Source organism: Macaca nemestrina, chromosome 2 (genome assembly GCF_043159975.1).
Source record: "Macaca nemestrina isolate mMacNem1 chromosome 2, mMacNem.hap1, whole genome shotgun sequence".
Lineage (NCBI taxonomy): Eukaryota > Metazoa > Chordata > Mammalia > Primates > Cercopithecidae > Macaca > Macaca nemestrina.
The window spans coordinates 185,908,074-185,925,563 of record NC_092126.1 but is presented as its reverse complement, the minus strand read 5'-3'; the positions used below and the strand labels follow the sequence as shown (position 1 = coordinate 185,925,563).

The window sequence follows — 17,490 nt, the reverse complement described above, 5'->3', positions numbered from 1 at the left end:
TATAAACACTATTTTGTATAATTGTCCTCATAACATCCAATTTCCCACACATTACCAAAATGAGAACTGAGGCTCAGGGAGTTTAAGTGACTTGCATAAGGTCATGCAGCAAGCTATGCACAGCAAAGTTTTGAAGCTGGATCCCTCTGGCTCCACACCTGTGCTCTTCCCTTTGCAGCTTTGCTGCCTCCTGAGGAAGCACAGATGAGGGCAAGACGATTCCAGCAGCAGCCAAATAGAAAGCCTCTTAGAAGAGGTGGCATTTGAGCAGTGTATTTAGAATGAGTCAGGCCAATATGGGGTATTCTCTCTTTGTGCTAGAAAGAGTGAACAAGGTGTTCAAATAACAATGTATTTTCCTGTATGTTTGCAGGAAAATGTGAAGGATTCTGAAGCCATTTTTTTTTTTTTTTTTTTTTTTTTTTTTGGAGACAGAGGGTTTTTTGCTCTTGTTGCCCAGGCTGGAGTACAATGGCACAATCTCGACTCACCGCAATCTCCCAGGATCAAGCGATTCTCCTGCCTCAGCCTCCTAGGTAGCTGGGATTGCAGGCATGCACCACCATGCCCGGATAATTTTGTATTTTTAGCAGAGATGGGGTTTCTCCATGTTGGTCAGACAGGTCTCGAACTCCTGACCTGAGGTGATCCGCCCACCTCGGCATCCCAAAGTGCTGGGATTACAGGCATGAGTCACCATGCCCAGCCATGAAACCATTCTTATGTTTTGGTTGTATACTCACCAGTAGGGAGATTTTGGAATTTTTTAACTGGAGAGTGACATAATCTAAACTGAGAGGACTCAGGGAAGCATCCACTGAAGTGTTTACACCATGCATGTTTGCAAGTAGAAACGGGGAAGGAAGTCCCATGTGCTTACCTCATGCAAAAAATAGCTACCTGGAAAAGTGGACATACCTTGCCACCGCCACCCTACCACCAGTACCACTGCATACATGTCATACATTTATCATATGAGATTGCATACATGTCATACATTTTTCATATGAGAGTTGACATGAAGTCATATTAGGGCCTTGCTTTGTTTCATTTTCTTTGGCTGCTTTCAAATATTTTCAAGACTAATTGTATTCCCTGATCATCTACAAAACCAATCAAGCAGTAATTATTAAATAGTAACATGGAAATTAACCAAATTATCCTGCCATCTCATCCACACCATATAGATGCCATTTTGACCTGAAACAGCTAAGAACACTTTGAAAGGCATTTACATAGCCTTAAATGAAAAATGTTTGATATGTATTAAAACATTTGTTCGTAGATAGTGCTGCCAAGCATGTTGTTATATCCGTGAGTAAAACTAAATCCAAAACATTTTCTTTTAAACTTTGTTTATGAGAAAGGGACAATGTGATATATGTGACAGCAAGACTCATACTAGCAATGAATGGCCAGTCTGGTCTATGAGCAGCTTTGGAAAATTACAAAGAGGCACATGCAGCCTGCTTCATGACCTCTTTATCTAGTGTGCTAAAAGTGCAGACCTCACTTGAATAATGTGACAGATATACCCACAGTTCATAAATATTAAATACATAGCATACTTTGGCTGCAGAGCTAAATAGATCTAGCTCTCATACATGTTGATAAATGCTGCCTAACAACGCCTTAGCTGACTCCTTGGCATCTGAGGTGTAAAACTGTTTTTTAAAAGAACACATAGTTTAAAAGTCTGACCTCAGGGAAAAAACAGCTAGGTAGGAATCTGCCAACCAAAGTAGCCTGTATGGTGGCTAATTGGAAGGACATGTTTTTTTTCAAGTTCACTCGATCCTTCTATCACTTCTTAGATAAAAGAACTTTAGAATTTTAGAAGTTTTGGAAATTTAGTCTGCCCCTGATCCCTGAACACTGGGTCATCATAAGCATATAAAGTGGAAAGTTCCCAATTTCATTGAACATTAATAATTATATATATTTTTTATGCTATTTATAGTATTTGAGTATACATCGTTTTGAAAGCTCTGACATTGAGAAAACTCAGTCTGTTATTTTTACAAAGTCAAACTACCTTTGTATTGTTCATATAAAGATGATTTTAATTCAACTCAATAAATATTACCTTGAGCTCCTACCATGCAAAAGATCTGGGACTGGGCACGTCAAGGAGAATAAGACATACACAACTCATTCCTTATTCTTAAGAGTTCTCAGCCTAGTGGGAAAGACAAATGTGTAAGCCAAAAGTCACCAGCTGGCAGCCCACAGGCTGAGATCATCCAAGGGATGTGTTTTATTTGATATCTGCAGTGTTTTTAAAAAACATTTGAGTTCATTGTCATTAGTCAGAGCTTTCACCTTTCAGTACAACAGAATGCCTTTGTCATCAACCTGATATACTTACTTATTGCACCTGACGGACCCTTAAAGGCATTTGAGTTTGGTACCATGGAATTGTAGACAAACAAATATTGCTGCTATGATAGACTTCTGCCTTTATTATAATACCTAAAATTATATGGAGGAACAGAGGAGAGAATAGCAAGTAAGTTTTCTCCAGCTATGTCAAGCACGTTTTGACAGGGGAGGTGATACCTGCCAAAACCACACGGGACTTCCAGAGAGAGGAAAGGTCATGAAGGCACGGAGACATGAAATGGTCTCCATGAAGGAGAAGGAGGAAAATATTTATCCCCATGTATTGAACATTTACTGCCAACCACTAATAGGCAGTTCTCCTGTGATTCACGATAAACCAGTATGTTTATTATTAACTCCATTTTTCAAATGAGAAAACTGAATGAAAGAGAAGATAACTTATCCAAGGTTAATCAGTTCGTGAATGGTAGAGTCAGAATTCAAAGTTCTGCCTGACCTCAAACCTGGGCATTTTTATTACTAAACATGATGGATGTATTAGCAGATTGTAGATTTGTTCAGGACACTTTTTAAGTAATTAAGAGTTCAAGTTCCACTGAATATAAGCAGAGGCAAAACCACTGGTCACAGCCTCCACTTAAGGAAAATACATGCTTCATTCAGCATAGCAAATGGAATAAAAATTACGTAAATAGACTTTTAGAGCTTAAAGGAAACTTAGGAAAGTTACAGTCCAAGTTCAGCATTTTGCAGGTGAGAAACTTCAGGCATTTAAGATATTTGCTTCTAAAAAGTCAAAGAACTTCTATTTTAAATACAAATTAAAACCTATCTTTCAATGTATCTTATTCTTAATCAACTCCAAAATATTTTAATTCTCCTCGTTAGTGCTATAGTTTTAAAATATAATTTATAGCAACCATAATTTTATGATGCACATTCTACAAGTCCAAAAGGTTTAAAAATATCTCAAGGAATTGAATATTTATTTGTAAAAGCACTAAATAAATACCTCATAAAAATCTAGCCATGAAACTACACTTTCTGTTCCAATACATTTATTGTGTCCTATTAAACAACAAGGGGATGAAATATCTATAGGGTTCATATTACAGTTACTTGAAGGATTTTTTTCTTTTCTTTTCTTTTCTTTTCTTTTTTTTTTTTTTTTTTTTGAGACGGAGTCTTGCTCTGTCGCCCAGGCTGGAGTGCAGTGGTCGGATCTCAGCTCACTGCAAGCTCCGCCTCCCGGGTTCCCGCCATTCTCCTGCCTCAGCCTCCCGAGTAGCTGGGACTACAGGCGCCACCACCTTGCCCGGCTAATTTTTTGTATTTTTAGTAGAGACGGGGTTTCACCGTGTTACCCAGGATGGTCTCGATCTCCTGACCTCGTGATCCGCCCGCCTCGGCCTCCCAAAGTGCTGGGATTACAGGCGTGAGCCACCGCGCCCGGCTGAAGGATTTTTTTTAAGTTGAAAATAAAACAATAATGGTCATATCATCTTTAATTGTATTTAGTGCTGAACAATCTGGATTGGGGTTAGTGTGCAGGTAAAGAGGAAAACACTAATGTAGTTGTAGGGACATGTCCAGTTACAAGAATTTAGATAATGGACAAAGTTCTGTGATCGCATCTTTGGATTAGTCAGAATCAGTCCCTGAAAATAATATTGTCATATCAAAAATTATCTGATTTTCTATTTTTTTGTATTAAAAATGTGTGTCATAGGTTAAAAAAAATAGATGTGGCAATAAATATTTATGGAATAAATTGATAAGTCAGTGAATGGATAAAAGGATAAATTAATAAGTTATTCATGAATAGTTATTTTTTCACATTCTAAGCCAGATTGAAAATTAGCTCCCTTCCAGCTACAGAAAGTTGCTCTTGGCCTAGGAAGCAGTTGAGCAGGCAGTGTACTTCCTTAGATCCTAGCAGAGTATTTGCTTAAGTAGCAATTTGTCACTTTTTATTTGATCATTTATATATCCACTCACTCAACTTGCATTTATTGAAACCCACATCTGTGCATCTTCTGGTCACATTAGAGGAGACCACAGTGAACTCCCAGCTGTCCCACCTCATGCATCACAATGAGGCAGTAATAATCCTTTCTTTACCAAAGTAGGCAGAGCAGCGTAGTCTGTCCAAGACTGCATGTCATCAGTTAAGGATACACGAAATAAAGGTCTCCATGGAGTAAAAGATGCATTCTTCCAATGCTTTACATTACATGTTTCTTATTGTTACTGGTCTTCCTCACTGGCGATGTAGACTTATTGAATCTCTGACCTCATCCACCATCACAGAAAACAAAGAAGCATTTGCTCAAACATAACAGGTTTATGGTCTTACTTCTGTTAATGAAGGAAATAATGTATAATGTTATAAATTACTATAACTAGAAAAAAAAGAGAGGCATGTAGGAAAGAAAATAGAAGTTACACAAGGAGTGGAAGGAAGCACACAGTCTGACAAAGTGAGGATAAGTGAAATTAGATAGGAGAGAGAAGACAGATAGTAGGTAGGTCGGTAGGTAGATCGATGGATAGATAGATGATTGATTGATAGATAGATAGATAAGGTTTGAAGTTTCAGGAATGAGTATTCTTTAGGGAGTGTAGCCCTTGGCATTGCATTAGGTTCAATAGACTAGGTTATCTTTAAACTTTGAAGTTATTCTTACTGTAGCTCAGAGGTACCATAGTTCATCCAAAACACAGTAAGGGAGTGGCTACTATGTGCCAGTTACAGAACTCAATACTGGATACTCAAGTATAAAGAAAGGGCACAGTGCGGCGGCACTTGCCTGCAATCCCAGCACTTTGGGAGGCCAAGGTGGGCAGATCACCTGTGGTCAGAAGTTCGAGACCAGCCTGGCCAAGATAGTAAAAGCCTGTCACTACTAAAAATACAAAAATTAGCCGGACATGGCGGCGGGCACCTGTAATCCCAGCAACTCAGGAGGCTAAGGTAGGAGAATCGCTTGAACCCGGGAGGCAGAATGCAGTGAGCCAAGATCACCCCACTACACTCAAGCCTAGGCAATAGAATGAGACTCCGTCTCAAAAAAAAAAAAGAAAGGAAAAAAAAAGAAAGAAAACTATCTTACTTCTGAATGCATACACTCTATTTTCACCTCTTCGAATTGTTGTTCATGTTCCTATCATTAAACATTTTGGGCCCAAACTCTCCACTGTATGAATACTCATTTGTAAATCATATATATGTTCTGCCTTATTTATTATTGTTTTGTGTTTATTATAAAACATACAAAATATAAAATAAAGGATGAAATAAAAATATTTCAAAATAATATTCACTTTACATATTATTGGTGCAAAATTTAACAATTTAGGTCTGACTGGAAGTTCATTTTATTTCAATACTTGATTTCACATAATAATCACACTACAAACAGGCACAACATACATAAAATGCTACATATTTATGGCCAGGTTTGCTATGATATGGGTGGAACCTGTAATTTTAAGAGTGCTCCCAGTGATTTTCTGTGGCTTCCTCTTTTTAGATACCATCCTTATTTTCATAATGTAGTTAATGAATGACTCATTTTAGGAGTTGAAGAAATTGATTTTCCACATTCTATTTGCTTACTTGGGCCTTTATTATGTATTTTCTAATGAATATCCAAGGTTGAACATCACTATGTAAGAAGCAACATTGTCTTCTAGGATCATGGTGTTGGGCCAGGTAAAATTAAAGCTTTGCCTTGATCATTCAAGCCCTTGAAGTAAATTATTTGCTTCATTCTTACTTTGGCATTTTTCTCACTGTTTTATTACTTAGATAAGTGATCACCAAAATTCCCTGATCACACACATCCAACAATAAAAATGTTTGAGCAAGTTTTACAGGTGATATTATCAGTATATTTTATTTATAATTTATTTGTATCAACTAGTATGCTATTATATGTATTTATAAAAATACATAAACATAGTAAATTAGTAAAGGATGAGGAAAATCATAAATATAAATGGAATTTTAAGTATTTTCTTTCTAATGCCCATCTTCCATGCACTCTGTTGGTATACCCCCCTCCCCAATTTTGGAAAACACTAGTATGAAGTAAACTCATTACTGAACAACGTGTAACAGAAGAGGACCAAACACAGTAACAAGTAATCTTCCTGCACCTCCTCAAACACATATATGTGTGCACGTATTTCAAATTGCCAATTCTAAATTTTCTGTCTTTTGTTAAATCGGTGTATCTATTGTCTACTCATAGATCTTAATGGGTATTTGCAAAAATGCAACCTAATGAAAACAATTTGAAGAAGTCATATATCAAACATTTATATTATAGAGATATTATCCTTATTATTAAACTTTTTGCCATCAAAAGTAAATTATTAATATGTAATCTTCAAAGAAGGAAATATTTTCTATGAGGAGTTTGTATATATATGTGAGGGAATCTGCATTAGGAAATTTTATCAATTTATTTCAATTTTATGCTTAAAGGTTTCTTTTTAAAGAAACACTAAGACTGTTAAATAATAACAATGGTTTATATTTATAGTCATTTGCTTCATTGAATTCTCATGAACAGCCCATTAGAGTCAGTTATGATTTTCAATTTACAGATGAGGAAATTGAGGCACAAACAGTTTAAGCTCATTGTTAGCCTGTTATCTTTTACACAAAATTTTTTTTGACAATTTGCCTTCAGAGCTGATTTGTTAAGCACATGTGAAAATTTCTTTTCATTTTTATAATTTCAACTTTTATTTTAGATTAAGGAATACATGCGCAGGTTTGTTACATATGCAAATGTTTAATGATCCTTAATTTACAACGTACAGTTATTTAAGGGAGATGGCTACAATATCAAATTGTAAAAGATATTTTGTTTCCCAGAGTTTAACTCAAGCTTGTCCAACCTGTGGCCTGGGAGCCTCACGTGGCCCAGGATGGCTTTGAATGTGACCCAACACAAATTCCTAGAGTTTCTTAAAATATTATGAGGTTGTATTATGATTTTTTTCTTTTTATTTTATTTTTTTTTCTTTTCAGCTCATCATCTCTCATTAGTGTTAGTGTATTTTATGTGTGGCCCTAGACAATTCTTCTTCTAATGCGTCCCATGGAAGCCAAAAGATTGGACACCCCTAGTTAAGTGTTAAATATATGTATTTGAGGATGATTGGAAGACTGGTTATGCTGTAGGCCAGTTTACCGTCGGATCAGCTGAGTAATCAGAATGCTTCCTCAGTCGATCAAGCCAGAGGGAAGCATGCAGGCCATGTCAGCTTCTGCTTTTTTCCCACTCTCTCATTACATGACCTATTAACTAGCAACCTTTTAAAAAAACAATAATAAATAATTCTTTACTCATGTACAGGTTTGTCAGTGGGTACTAGTAGCATTTTGAGACTTTTTTTTTTTTTTTTTTTTGCAGAGAGTATACCACGTATTTCAACAACTTGAGCCTTCCACTCACTAAATACTGGGAATGCCTTTCCTCAGTCCTAATTTGCAACTCTCCCTACTGGGAAAGTTACCACAAAAGTTGAGAACCACTGGACTAAGGAGAGAATCAAAATCAGAGTTTTAGAAAAGTGTATGTGAAATGACACATTTTATGTCTTGAACTTGTAACAGCTAGAGGAATATTCTTATTACATATAAAATCTAATTTATATTCACAAATACTCTACGGAATGTAACTAAAAACAAAATATTCATGGAAGTGGACATTGCTCCTGCTACACATTTTAGATTTCATTTACCTTTTAGCTACAATATCATTGAATAATAAATTCCACAATTAGTTAAAAGAAAACAGGCAGAGAGAGTTAGCAACTTAAGCAATTGGGAAAACCAGACTAAAACTAATTTATATCAAACGCCAAAACTTAACACCTGGTGGATTAAGAAACAAGGGAATTATAACAAAGAATTGCTGTTTTTCCTGAATAAATTGTGAAAACTTACTTTAGTGTTTCATGCAGTCTCTGTTGATATAACTGACCTTAAGGAGAAAAATGATAAGGCATTACTATCACATAATATCTCACCTGAATATATATTCGTGTACGCCAGTCTTTCTATTTTGTTTGTTTTTTTCAGCTGTGAAAAATGACAATTCCTTAAGGAAGAGATGCCATAATAGATAAAAGACCTTTTTACCCATGGTAAAGAAACATAGCAAAGCTATTATGAATGATGCAGGAAGCTTAGGAAAATGAAAGCTGCTATTAACTATGACAGGCTGTCACAACAACAAAAACAGTAATCAATGCAATCATAGCAATAAGATAATATTTGTATTAGTTTCTTTCAAAAAGTTAATGGGCATCTTTTCTAAGTTAACAGTTTGGATAATGTTGGCAAAAACAGGGAAAACTCAGATAAAAATCTCAATGTGTAACATATTAACATTATTTGGAGCCACTACTCTACATATTTTTGTTTTTCTTCAAATTTCCTTTAATTTATATCATTTTTATATCATATTTATATCATTTTTTCTTTGCTCTTCATGATTATGTTATTATTTTTCTTTATGATCTAATATTCTTGAACTGAGTTTCCTATTACTTAGCTTCAATAAATCCATAATCAGCTAAAGTTGCATTATTTTAGCTTTTCACAGCATATAATAAAATCTGCACTCGTCATTATTTTTCCTATTTTAACAATACCATTACTCTTGCAACTTTAAGCAAGACTGCTGTATAAATATATGATCACCCCACTTGGTATTCAATGAGGCACCTTCATTAGAAGTGTTATTTCAGACAATGATGAAACACTGCAATGTGGAAAATGCCTTGTGTGGGAAACATTGCACACAGACACACGTTAACTGTGTGTTCAATGATAAACATTCCATGCACTCACAAGGAAGTTTGTTTCACTACTCCTTGTAAGTTACCTGGGAGCACTTTCTGACTTACCACTTGGCATTCTCCCCCTGTCTCTTAATGTTTAAGGGACTCCAGCTCTTCCTGACAGGACCCTTTCACTAAGGCCCCATAGAATCAACAACAAAACTAGTTTATTCACTGTATTTTTTTTTCTAAGCTTTCTGTAATCCAGTGCACACTGTATGGGCCTCGCCTGTTAAAATACACATTGTAACTTTACTCTTTCATGAAAACATTTCTGAAGATCTAAGAGATGTGAACTTTTCTTTACCAATAACTTTCTCCATGGAAGCAAGATATATATAGTGTACCAAGTTCCTTTAATTCTGACCCAAGTTCAAAGAAGCCTCAAATTTTAACTTATTTTTGGTGGAGAATTTGTGTCAAGATACAGAGTGAGGTCTCTTCACAAACACAGAACTTGCTAAATCTGAGCATGAAAGGAAAGACCCCAGGATTCAAAATGTGAAGCCGCGCAGCCTGAGGCATTTCAGAGTGGCTGGATGAAATACATTCCTTACAGTCATCAGTGTAACTTGTTGGTTTTTTTCTTTGGATGGGTTGGGGGTGCTCTAGTGCAATTTTTACCTTTCATTGGCCATATCAGTTACCAGTGATGCCCATTCACTGATACTGCAAGTGTATTAAATTTTCTTCTGAGTGATTTTAGGATCTTGAGGTTATTAAGACACCAAATTATGATGTTACTATTCCAAAGTGCAAAGTTTCTAACTCATATTCAGAGGATAGCAATCTCCCAAATAAGAATGTATTCATGATTTATTTTTAGTCTAGGTTGGGAAGAGTTTGTCCTGGTAGTCTCCCAACCACGTGGCAGTGACTCCCCTCCTTAGGCCTCAGTTTGTTGATCTAAAATGAATGTTTTTAACTAGATGATTTCCACACTGTTATTTAGTTCTGACATTCTTTTATTCTATGATTCATTGTATAATTTTATGGATAAATTTCCAAGCCGCTTACTTTTTCTTTACTTTAAAATATCCTTGTTAAAAATGAAAAAGCATGTGGTTTTACCTTTGCAAACTCTTGTGTCTTGTCCCTAACGGAAAAGTATAACAAATTAATGATTGCGTACATCAATGTGCTTGTCCCTGTTGCAAAAATATGTAATTACTGCATGATGTAAAAGTTTTCCTTATTTTAAGCACTAATAGAGATAGACCTAAAGTAAAGCACTGCTCCTGTTGATGCAGCATATATCAGATCTTATCATGGCTATTTTCTGCATGCCTGTAACTCATGTGGGCGTGAATTCTGCAAATAAACAACATCAATGACTAGCATTTATATCCGTTTTATTATTCCATAGCACAGCTTTATGTTCTAAATGTAGGTTTAGTACTTTTATCTAGCACTCGGATGCTTCTGACCCTCTTTGATTGTAACTAGTTCAGTAGCTTTCTTTTCAAGACACTAAGTTGATTTTATAAATTTATGAGTAAAAATGTATTCCGTCCCTTTAATTTTATAACTTCTTTGTAAAATGTGATGTCTTTGTTGATTTTAGGTTTTATTCCATGTAAATGATCAATGCTTTTCCATAAAGAAGACTTTGATTAATGTCAATTTTTATCTCTTAAAAGGATCCTTCCCGGCCATTGGGGTGGAGGCGTTTTGCCCCAGCTTCCTGAGGGCAGGGTTTTTAAATAGCATCCAGGCCCCGCATCCAGTGCCAGGGGGAGGATCTTTGCCCCCCAGGATTCCTGCTGGTAGGTATTTCAGGTGAAGTTTTCTGCCACCATATACAGCAGTAGGACTGTGGTCATAGTTGATAGGCCCCAAATACAAAATGAGTATTTCTTAAATTTGTTGTGGAAAAGAAGTATAAGTGACTGCTTAAATGCAGGAACCATATTCATAATACCAAATGCTGTGATAATGGCACAAAGGAAGTGGAAGAAGGATTTGGACTATGAGCACCCAATTTGCATAGTGCTGCCTCCTCTTCTGAAAAAATTTTTTACTTAAGAATTAGAGCTTCAGATCCAAAATGTGTCACTCAAGAATAAGCAAGGATGGACTTCAGACACTTTGCCACTTGGAATTGGCCAGAAAAGTGAATTAAAAACTAAGTGTTCTTGACAGAAAGAGTAATTTCATAGAGTTGATAGAGACTTAATTAAAGTATCCTTTCATTGCAGAAAAAAATGATTTGAAGAAACCAGAAAGTAGCAACCTGAAAGACATTTTTTAGAATAAAAATTAATATGCATTTTTCCCTAAAAATGCCAATCTCACCAAAGCTGTATTTTACTGAGAGAAACAAAATATAGGATACTGAGCATTTAAAAATGCAATTTCAAATTTACTAAAACATTTTGCAAGTTTTACATGGCATGATTATACTTACAATTTGTTTCTTCCCTGACATTTAGTAAAATATCTAGCTGCCTTCCTTCATTGTACCTAAAGGATGCCATCTTACTTTACATTTTATATGTGTCTTAGGAAAATAGAATTTGAATGTCGATTCTTGGAGTTTTAAAATCATAATTCTTGTGATTTTTATTATAATTAATAATAATGCTAAAAAATTATTGTAATGACATCAATGTACTCAGGAGAGCTGGCCCAGCCTGCTATGTAATTTGAACACTTGAAAAGACTGGGAAATCCAATAAAAGCAAAAATCCCAACAATGCACATTTCTTGTCCTTGTTAGCATAATTATACCAACAAATCTTAAGACCATTATACACTGATATTTTTCCTTTGCCTTTCAATTACTCTTTTCTACTTAATTAAAGCATATAAATATGCTTTGATGTCATTTAGCTTCATCACTGGATAGTTTATTGATGTGGTTAGATACTTTGTGGCGAAGAATACCACTGAAAAAGCAGAAACCAAAATTACATGAGATAAAAGATTATAAATTTTCACTTTATTGGGTGTTATATTGCCCTTTTTCTCCTTAGAGACAGAAATGATAACAGTTGTACAGAAATTTTGTTGTTGATGATGTTGTTGCAAAGGATTAGAAAAAAAAAAACTAAGGCAAGCTCTCAGAGTTAACTGCAAATATAAACATGTAGCTTTCATATATAATTAATATCTCAGTGATTGGAATTTAGAAGATGAGCAGATTGCATAGAGTTTAATGGCCTAACCCTTAACTCTTAATGACAAATTTTGGTCAAGTCAGATATGTTTGGCAGAAATGACATTATGAAGTTTAGTAGTGACTTGAATTATTCAATATCACTGTTAGAAAACAAAAAACCTTTGTCATTTAGCTACTGAGAATGACAGAAGATGACTGTTCTTTAACACATACAGAAATGACTTTCCACAGAGGGATCTAAGAGAACATTCTAGCACTCTACTCTTCTAGGCTTTAAGCCAAATTTGCCTTGAGCTTTCATAGGAGAGAAAACTCAGTTCAGTTTTCATGACTTACATACAAATCAGGTGTAACAAAATTGCTTCATAAAAAATTTATAGATCTAAACTTGTCCCTGTTTCCACAAACTGAAATTAACTCAACACACTTTTCCTGGCTTATATCATTTTGATAAGTCATCTCTGTACATTTTGTGTGATACTTTTTTGGTAATGACTGCTACTATTTCAGAAGTTTTTTTAATCCTTTCTTGTTCAACTATAGCTTATTTCCCAAGATTTTTTTTTTTAATTTTGCGTAAAGAGGAATGAAGCTGTAATCATGAGAAGTTTTTATTGTGTTATATTTTTTAAAAAAACAACTAAAGTATTTCTTTGCCATCTAATAGCTGAATTAATACCCTTCAGGTTTCAGACATCAATTTGAAGGCAGCAAGTAGTTTCTCCCATGGCCCATACCATGACACTTTCAACACTCAGCTGAAGGTTGGTGCCCACCGGGCAGCAGTAAACTCACTTTCTGCCAATTGATTATCTGTCACACGACTTTAACGGTCACATAAGACATTTTCTCTATCAGTCAAGAAATGTAAACACCTGTTCTAGTGCTAATTTAGCTCCCAATTACTTATGATAATCAAATTTAAAAGAGATACGTGACTATGTCTTATGTAGAATAGTTTTTTGCTTCACCTCACACTGTGCTCTTAAAGAGCAGTATTTCTACAGTACTTACTTTTACACTAACCGTCATAATAACAGATTCATCGAATCACGAGACCCAGAAAGCAGACAAGCCTGAAGTTAGTATTTTTGCAACAGTTGTCAACTGTTTATAGGTTTCTCATTTCTAAAAAGGTCAAAGTAAAGGGTTATTCTTCTTAGTTTCAGATGGAGAAAAACACCAGGAAGTACTAGCTGAAAATTGAATAGCAAGTATATCAACACAATTAACAGAATGCATTTGTGTAGTAGTCACCTGATACAGGAAGAAATCACAGAAGGCCGGGTTCAGTGGTTCACGCCTGTTTTCCCAGCAGTTTTGGGAGGCCAAGGCGGGTAGATCATCTGAGGTCAGGAGTTAGAGACCAGCCTGGCCAACATGGTGAGATGCCATCTCTACTAAAAATACAAAAAATTAGCCGGGCATGGTGGCGGGCACCTGTAATCCCAGCTACTTGGGAGGCTGAGGCAGGAGAATCGCTTTATCCCGGGAGATAGAGGTTGCAGTGAGCCGAGATGGTGCCACTGCACTCCAGTCTGGGCAACAAAAGCAAAACTTCATTTTCTTTTTTCTCCAAAAAGAAAAAAAGGAAATCACAGGAGAGGAGAAGAAAGGAAGGAGAAAAGAGAGGGGAGGATAAAGGAAAGAAGAGAATGGGGAAGGAGAAGAGAAATTAGAAATGATGTAACTCCAAAATTATATTTTTAAAGGAAAGTCTTCCTCCACTATATTTATTACTATTTAAATCAAATTCTACCTCCTTGAAAAGAATGTGTCCCTCTTTTAAATAAGTTATCAGACATATTCTCTAAAATAATAAGCTTGCTCTCTTTGCTCCACGTAGTTATTTCTTTAACTTAATTGTGTGGTCAAATAATATTTGAAAGTGTTTTAGAATATTTTTATATGCCATAGAGTATTGAGTATACATAGTCTTAGACTAGTGGATCACATTATGACAGATTTCACCTCTACCCAAATCCACTATATTTTTGGCAGTTTGATGTTTGCCATACACAAATGATAGGAGAAAAATAAAGCATTAAAAATAAAATTCTGCATTAATAGTGATGGATAACACATAGAAATTTCATGAATTCACTTTTCTTTGTCACGTCTTAGCAGTAACTATCTGACATCATATGGTGTTTTAAATCTACCTAAAATGCAACCATTACAATATGTCTCAAAAATTAGACCTACCTATAAGATGTAAAGGCATGTTTATCATCTGCTAATCACTCAGCAAATCACATCTTAAGATTGAATGTGTTTCTATCAACAAAATTTTAGCCTACATTTTTCTGTCAGTTTTCTATCAGTTGTGAGACTTGATAACTTTTTTACTAATGAAGTAACTCATATATATATATATATAAAATGAAGTTACTCATGTATATATGAATATATATCTGTATATATGAGTTATGTTAGTTTAAGGTATACATTTGAGTTTGGACTAGTATCTATTCCATATATATCTATGGAATAGATATATATGTATATATGCTAGAGTGGAGTATAGATATATAGAGAGCTATACAGAGAGATAAATATGGAATGTGTGTGTGTGTGTGTGTGTGTGTGTGTGTGTGTGTGTATGGATATGGATTAGATGGTAGACCAAACTCAAATGTATACCTTAAACTAACAAGTTTTGTCAATTGTAAGAGAAGTCTATAAAAGAGTGAACTAGGAAATAGGCAACATGTGGGATTTGGAAATAGGTTGTGAGGGAATAAAATCAGTGTTGAATATCTCCCTAATACTTCCTTCGTGGTTAATCGTAGCAGTTCTTTAGTTATTGAAGAAATGTTCTCTGAGGTACCCTCTCTGTTTGCCTGACTGTGCTTTAGGTACAATGCTGTATGTGTAACACCTCTTTTGACATTTTTACCTGAGCTTCTCTTCATTCTATGATTTGTGTTAGGTGCAAAGGAACTGGCAAAGATAGCGTGAGACTTCCTCTCTGCTACTCTGAATCAACTAACAGGAAAATTATGAACACATGTGTATTCAAAAACTGTATTTGCAATTACTGAGTCTATAATTAAGAATAATGTTTAAGGGCTGGGCGCGGTGGCTCACGCCTGTAATCCCAGCACTTTGGGAGGCTGAGGCGGGCGGATCATGAGGTCAGCAGATCCAGACCACCCTCGCTAACATGGTGAAACCCCGTCTCTACTAAAAATACAAAAAAAATTAGCAGGACGTGGTGGCGGACGCCTGTAATCTCAGCTACTTGGGAGGCTGTGGCAGGAGAATTGCTTGAACCCGGGAGGCGGAGGTTGCAATGAGCCGAGATCGCGCCACTGCACTCCAGCCTGGGCGACAGAGCGAGACTCTGTCTCAAAATAATAATAATAATAATAATAATAATGTTTAATATTATTTATTTATCCGTTGGAAAGAGATTTGGATGAGCCTTATACTCAAATACCAAACATTTTGACAGCCTCACTGCTATTCTGAGTAGCCATGTTAGAAAATGGATTAACAACCCGGATTTCTGTAAACCACATATCCAATAATTTCATTTCTATAGCAAAGGACATGCAGTCCTGAGCCAACATTAAAATGTCTTTACAGTCCACTAACAATGTTTATCAATATTTTCCTTTCCATATTTCATGTGAAATCCTATCTGGGCTGAAGTCAGGGAAAATATTGCATTCACTATTATCCAGTCAAAAAAATATTTTTATTCAGAAAGTATATAGCTTAGATGTTGCAGATGAGCCAGGAATGATAAATACGTTTGAAGCTATAGAAAATCTAGGATCTGTTGCATATAATAATATCAAGTTTTGATGCATATAGAGGACTGTAGAAAAGTAGTAATGCAAATATATAAGACTGGGTGGCAGACTTTGGGGAAATGTACACTGAGCTAAGGAAAATTGGCATAAACTCCATATGCCAAGGAAAGTCAACAGTGGAAAAGTATCTGCATTTTAAATATGATCAAATTGTACTTCAGAAAAATCAAAGTGAATCATTTTATTTCTTCATGTTTTTAGACATTCTTTAAAAAGTTAGTACCTTTTCTTTAGATTCACAATTTGGCATTTCAAAATTAATTACTTATGACAAAACAATTTCTGTTGGCTAAATTCTTCCAATTATATTTAAGTATTTTTCTTTAGCATATATTTTGTATTTAACAATATTTTGTTGTAATAAGTTTATACAACATAAGATACAGTGGCATACTTTTTAACTAAGAGACTTTTAATGGGGAGATTTTCTTTTTTAATTGAAGGGTACATATTTTAGACATTTCTGCAGTTGAGAATGCTGCTAATTACCCTAGATGATGTATGTGTGAGTGTGTGTACACACTGAAACCAAAACTACTTATAAAGGAAATCAGAAAAACTAGATTAAATATACAAAGTAAAATCCTGAATAAATCATTCAAAATATAAAATATAATAAAAATGAAGTATTTATCTGGATTACTAACTCCTAGTTTCTTTATTCCTTGCCATTTAGATGATATCAAAAACACCAATACAGGCCTTACTTAACACCCATCTGCACAGTTCTCCCCAGAGAACTCTCCTCCTCTAAAATTTGTGCAGCTGCAGGCTTCAGAAGAAAACATTGCAGACGGCAGCTGTTTTAAAACTAGGATGGAGATTCTGAGCCAGGTGTGGGTGAGACACCAACATTATTGCTATTTCAGGGGTGGGGAGAAGATAGAGAAGGTAAGGTCACTGATGGAATGACAAACAGAACACACCGGCAAACCAAAGCACAAAGGAGGGTGACATCAGTGATTGCATTCTAGTTACACAACCCCAAACAACCCCTCTAAAATATTCGCAATGCTGTTGGTGCTAGGTTAGAGGATTATTTTAAAATGTCTGTTTAGGATACACTCTACAACAAATGCAAAGGGAGCTAACCAGATAATGTCGAGGTTGCATTCCGGTGGCTCACTCTTGCTTAAAGTCAGTGGGTTCCAAAGAGCGTGTACATCATCCTTTGGTTCTTTGGTTTACTTGAGGAGAAATACATGGTACGTTACAAAATGATACAGAGTTTAAGGAAGGCAAGTTCAAGGTATCAAGTGGAATAAGAAAAATCAGGATGGAAACATATATAAAATGGAAGGTATAATTTAAACCTTCAAATGACATTCAGTTTATAAAAAC

The 17,490-nt window shown here is 35.4% G+C and overlaps 1 protein-coding gene across 8 annotated transcripts in view; it reads left to right on the top strand.

Annotated features, from left to right (window-relative positions):
* LOC105477433 (EPH receptor A6) overlaps nucleotides 1–17,490 on the top strand; it is a 950,680-nt gene that overhangs the window by 778,088 nt on the left and 155,102 nt on the right. For 7 of the 8 annotated variants that reach the window (XM_071092526.1, XM_011733919.3, XM_011733928.3 and 4 more), the window contains one exon: nucleotides 10,848–10,973. The exons of the other annotated variant lie outside the window; for it this stretch is intronic. In XM_071092526.1, coding sequence (XP_070948627.1) covers nucleotides 10,848–10,973 — 126 coding nt within the window. The remainder of the gene's footprint in view (nucleotides 1–10,847; nucleotides 10,974–17,490) is intronic. 8 annotated transcript variants of the gene reach the window in all.